Below are 6,022 nucleotides of genomic sequence, written 5' to 3' on the forward strand. Positions count from 1 at the left end.
AAGACTAACCAAAAAAACTTAAGTAGAGTATTATATTAGGATCACCTGAAAAATCACTTTCAACTGCCCATGTGCATTGCGTCTCTAAATAGCGTGTACGCTGTCGATTTGACTGCTTTGCTGGACGAAAAACCCAAAACCAAACTATTATATTTAGGCCACCCGAATAATTAAATTCATCTGCCGTGCTCTGTCTAATGTCTGTTAATTCTGTGTGTGTTCTGTGGTCGATTTGTCTGTTTGCTGGACGAAAAACCCAAGTTTTTTCAGGGAAAAAACCTCGCTATCTACGCCTGAAACTGACATACTCGGCTATAGAGAGAAAAAAAAGGCCATAAAAGTTCCTCACGTCACGGGATTCGAACACGGGCCTTTTCCAACCGGTGTGAGGAGGATGGTGACTATACCACTGTGCTACCGCGCAGACTAAGACTGAGAATACATGCATGTATACTTGAATGCACATACAGCACACTAATGCTAAGAGCATTGTAAATAAATTTGATGATTTAAAGTACTTATTAATGCAGACATTGTAGGAATAGCGGAGACGTGGTGTCACATGTGCATAAGTGATACTGAATTTAAATATGGGGAGTACAATATATACAGGAAGGACAGACAGGACAGGATAGGCGGAGGGGTATGCTCTTAGTTAAGAATATTAAATCTAAGGCAGTGCAACCAATTGACTTGGGTGACGAGTTAAGAAGAAGATTAAATCTAAGGCAGTGCAACCAATTGACTTGGGTGACGAGTGCAATGTTCAGTCAGTTTGGTGTGAGCACTGGGAAAACAAAATTGACAGTAGGAGTGTGTTACAGGCCTAATGACTGTGATGAGTATACCAAACAGCTATAGAGGGAAATAAAGTGGGGCAGCAAGTTAGAATTTCTCATAATGGGGGTTTTTTAACTGTCCAGATGTTGACTAGAATTTGTGGATTGGTCACACACTAGGAAGACTTTTGTGGATTCTTCGATGACTGTTTTATACAGCAGCATGTTAGAGACGTAACAAGAAAAAGCAATACGCTTGATCTGGTTATCAGCAGTATTCTTCATGCATTAAGAATCTGAAGGTAAAAGACCCACTGGGTGTCAGCGATCACAGTATACTAATGTGGAATTTAATTAAAGATGTAACTACTGTCAAGGGTAAAGAGAAACGTTTTTGCTTTCATAAGGGTGACTACAGAGGTCTCGCCCAGTTTTTAAATTGTGCGCAGTGGGACCAACTGATGATATTACCAAGAACAAATTCTAAATGGGTAGTACTCAGGAAAGTAATCAAAGAAGCTACTGGGCTTTTCATACAAACAAAGAAATACTGCTCAAGGATTAGAACTGAATGGCTGTCAGATGAACTATTGAGACATATTGAGTGGCAGCGAAGTGCATAGGATGCATATAAATTATCAGATGATACAGAAGCCTATGGTAGATATAAATTAGTCTGTAATCAATCCACAAAGGAAGCAAGCTAAGGCATATTATGAGAAGACTCTATCAAAGAATACAAAGACTTCTAAGCTTATATGAACAGTAGAAGGAAGGGGTCGAATTATATTGGGCCACTTGATGTTTATAGGTTAACCGGTGATGACGACCCTGCTCAAGTTGTGGAGAAATAGAATAGGTATTTTGCATCTACATTCACACATAAGGAATTATTTAGGGTAAGGGATGCCAGAAGTCTATCAAACTCTAACGAAGAGCAAAATGACTGTGATAACTGAAAGTAAAGTAGAGGAGAACTTGGGGAGGATGGATATAAAAAAGGTAGCTGGGGTAGATGAAATCTATCCACTTATATAGTAAGGGAGGCAGCAAAGCAGGTAAGCAAACTCTTAGCTATAATTATGAGCGCATCCTTGTATTTGGGGAATGTCCCTATGAACTGTCCCTAAGAAGTGCGAATATAGCCCCAATTCATAAATGGGGCTATATGGAGTGAATGGATGGGTGAAATGGGATTTTTTTTTTTTTTTTTGCTGATGCTGCATAAGGTTGCTTTCTTGCATCGTATGCCTTTGCTAATGCTAATGCTAAGTCATGTATATCTAATTTTAAGGGAGCTGTAGGAAATTTACATTTATCATACCCTTTAGTAAACACTATTTTTCCAGAAATACATTCCTTGAAAAAAAACGTCGACTTAGGAATATAGGCGGGTTCTGGAGCTAAATGAGAAGCCATGAATTGAAGTTTCCAAGAATGTGTTTTGCTCTCTTTATTTCTGGCCAAAGCCACTGTTCATTACACAGAAGTTGGAATAAGGCGTGGTACATTCTCGGTCTCTGTTCGACAATAGCCACTGCAAGTTCTTTAACTTAAAAAACATGCAAGGAAGGCAAAATGATTACTTTACCGTGTAAAATATTTAAACCAGGGGGCGCTGTACTCTCTGAGGTAAAAATTAACAGACAGACTGCAATATGTAATTCAATGAAATCTGATGACTGTAGTTGTTACCAACGGAAAGAGGAAAAGAAATAGGGTAGTGTTTTTTTTTTTTGTTTTTTTTTTTGTGTAACAAAAGTCTCTGGCTTCTTTGCACTGTATGGTCAATACTAATACTGTATCAGTTATAGATATTATTTAATATTATTTATTTTATTTTTTAGAATGGGCCACTACAATTTGCTTTTCCTAGGAAGTGCCTTAATGGATATTTCTGTGCTCTGCGGAAAGGAACTTTTAGAAAAGTACAATTTAAAACCAGGTAATAATATTTTAGCTAAAAATGAACAAACTCAGTTATTTGATCATTTACTTCAAAGACCTGATTCTCTGTTTATTCCTGGTGGATCAACGCTGAATTCATGCCGAATAGCAAAATGGTTTTTGCAAGATCAAGGTGTAACAACATTTGTGAGTGCTGTTAGCAAGGATAATTATGGTAGAATGATAGAGAAACAGTTAAAAGAGGAAAAAGTGATTTGTCTTAGTTATTACTGTGAGTCTCTGCCCACTGATATGTGTGCCACCCTAGTAACTGAAGATGGAGATCGCTCATTATGCACTAAAATAGGGGCATCTTCCGGTTTTAAAATCGATCATTTGCACGCACCAGATGTTGAAATGGCTTTTAAAATGGCTTCTTTAATATATGTGGGAGCATATTTTTTTAATTCTTGTCCTGAGGCAGTATTTAAAATGGTGAAATATGGGAAAGAACATGGAAAACTTTTTGCTCTAAGTTTATCTGCCACATATATTTGTGAAACATTTTTAAAAGAATTAATGATCTGTCTTGCTGATACAAATATACTATTTACCAATGAAGATGAAGCAAATGCACTGGTTAAAAGTGTAGGAGTGAATGTGGGCAGCATTGAGCAGTGTGCTGAGTTCATAGTTTCCAAAATGGAAAAATCTCCACGTGTCGTTGTTATTACTCGTGGTCCTGATTCTGTTGTCTTAGCTGAGGGAGTGAATAAAGTCAAGTTCTTTCCTGTGCCACCAGTAGAAAAAGTTGTTGATACTACTGCATGTGGAGATGCTTTTGTCGGTGGTTTCTTGGCTCAAATTGTACAAGGGAGGTCAACGACGGACGCGGTTAACTGTGGAATCTATGCATCAACAGAAATATTAAAACAACGGGGATTTTTTATTCCTTCTTATTTGCCGAATTTTGTGGTACAAACTAATGGTATGTAAACTAAAGGAGAGGGCATTGTATGATAAACAACTTAGGTGCATTATTATTACCATCTAATACGCATGTCGAATCATCCAAAGAGATCTAGTGGATAAAAAGCAAAGGTTACCAATGCAAAAACGGGACACTTCTTAAACATTGCTAAATTATGACAGAAAGGATAGGACTTACCAAATCATCTGTGTACACAGGCTGCAAGATAATATTTTCTAGTTGTTTAAATATCTATGTATATACTACCCTCCAAAAGTATCTGGACCCTTGTCTTCACAGTCCATTGGATTCTTCCCGGATAAGAAAATGATTCCTGCTAGTATATAAGTAGGGCAAATGTTAGTTATACTTGTATATACTACACTATACTATGCTATACTTGTATATACTACACTATACTATGCTATACTTGTATATACTACACTATACTATGCTATACTTGTATATACTACACTATACTATGCTATACTTGTATATACTACACTATACTATGCTATACTTGTATATACTACACTATACTATGCTATACTTGTATATACTACACTATACTTGTTATACTACACAAGTTAGTTATACTTTAGTTATACTTGTGTAGCTAACTAACACAAGTTAGTTAGCTACACAAGTTCGTTATACTCGTTATGACAAGTAGAGCCGATCTGACTGATTTCGAGAGTGGATGTCATTGAGTGTTACATTGCTGGGTTGTCGATTCGTGTAATTGCTGAAAGCCTACACCATCCAAAGTCAACCTTTCATTTCACGATTTTATCATAAAATAGAAGCGTGAGATTGCCATTATCGTCCATCTCGTCAGTCATCTCTGCAAAAAATCAACCAGAGTTTGAGGACTATAAAAATACACAACATATGGAAGTCCACGACCTCACTTTTCATGGGAGAATGGCTGCACATAAGCCAAATATCACCAACCACAATCATGGACCTTTCCTTCCATGTTGCAAGGCACTCCTTAATTGGCCCATAAAGCAGTTTTGTTGGAGCGAAGAATCTCGCTACACTCTGCTCCGATCAGATGGGCGGGTGTAAGTATAGAGGTTTCTAGAGAATGTCTGCTGCTGGAGTGCATTGTGACAACAATGAAGGTTGGAAGAGGTGGGATGATGCTGTTTTTCATGGTATGGCCTAGGACCTTTGCTGTTGTGCAGGAAACCATGAATGCGGACGTCTACTTTAAAAATTTGAACATTTTCATGCTCCCTACAATGTAACAGTTCTTTGCTACTGATCCATAGTTGTTTCAACAGGATGATGTCCCATTCTATACCGCTGATGCTTATCGAGAATGGTTCATGGATATTAATGTATAAAAGTCGGACGTCTACTTTAAAAATTTGAACTTTTTCATGCTCCCTACAATGTAACAGTTCTTTGCTACTGATCCATAGTTGTTTCAACAGGATGATGTCCCATGCTATACCGCTGATGCTTATCGAGAATGGTTCATGGATATTAATGTATAAAAGTTGGACTGGCAGGCGCAGAGCGCTGATTTGAACCTTATGGACTGCCTGTCGGGTGAACAGGAACGTTGGGTGAGGGCCAGACCAACTCGTCCCACATTGGTAGCTCAAATGATCACTGTTCTGCAGGATGAGAGGAGGGCTATACCCACTGCAGTCAATGGCCTTAAAGCTCACAGTTGAATAATCGTGTTTCCACGAGTTACTTTAGCAAGTACTGTATACGCACCAACAAACATCAAGACTGCGATAGCAGTTTGTTTGTGGTTTACTAGTTCCTCATCACATGGCAATTGGTTTCTAGTGACAGTCCTCAGATAAAATAGAATTGTTACTAGAAATTATTGGAAAATTTGCTCGAAGTCAGCAGCCATTCGATATGTGAAAATGGAACTTCTAAATTATGATTGCCCCATGTCAGGTAACACTTCTTACAACGATTTCCCATTCTCTTTACAAGATTCGTTGGTGGAAAGCGTACCCAGGTGGGAGGAATGTGAGGACAAATAGATGGCAGTATGCTATTGTAGCGAGTAGTAGTGATGTCAGTGTAAAATATTTTTGGAAGGTAGTGTATATCATGAAATTAATTTAATTTTGAAGATGATGATGGATCTAAACCTCAGACATTAAACGTTAATGGTTGTAATATTGCTTATTGCTTATTTTTTAGGATAAATGTGCTGTATTTTCAAATTATAAATAAAATTTCGGAAAATCTTTTAAGTATCACAGTGTTTTTCATCTGCATTAGGGTTCTTATGCAAGGAGGACTGTTTAAAGCACATTTGTTTGTCATTAAAGTCGTAGGCTAAGCCAATAAAAATATGTACTTGTTGATAACTATAAACAATACTATTATTTTGAGATGTTATTTAGAA

At 37.5% G+C, this 6,022-nt stretch overlaps 1 protein-coding gene across 1 annotated transcript; it reads left to right on the forward strand.

Moving 5' to 3' along the window:
* Window positions 1–2,627: 2,627 nt before the first annotated feature.
* On the forward strand, window positions 2,628–3,662 carry LOC150078153 (uncharacterized). Its single transcript, XM_090384478.1, has one exon. The coding sequence runs from the start codon at window positions 2,628–2,630 to the stop codon at window positions 3,660–3,662; it is 1,035 nt and encodes a 344-aa protein (XP_090240604.1).
* The last annotated feature ends 2,360 nt before the right edge of the window (window positions 3,663–6,022 follow it).

Source organism: Mastigoproctus giganteus, chromosome 11 (genome assembly GCF_048544385.1).
Source record: "Mastigoproctus giganteus isolate SK-2022 chromosome 11, ASM4854438v1, whole genome shotgun sequence".
Taxonomy (NCBI): domain Eukaryota; kingdom Metazoa; phylum Arthropoda; class Arachnida; order Uropygi; family Thelyphonidae; genus Mastigoproctus; species Mastigoproctus giganteus.

Coding starts and splice junctions, on each gene's coding strand:
- LOC150078153 (XM_090384478.1), top strand. CDS start 2,628: ATGGGCCACTACAATTTGCTTTTCCTAGGAAGTGCCTTAATGGATATT.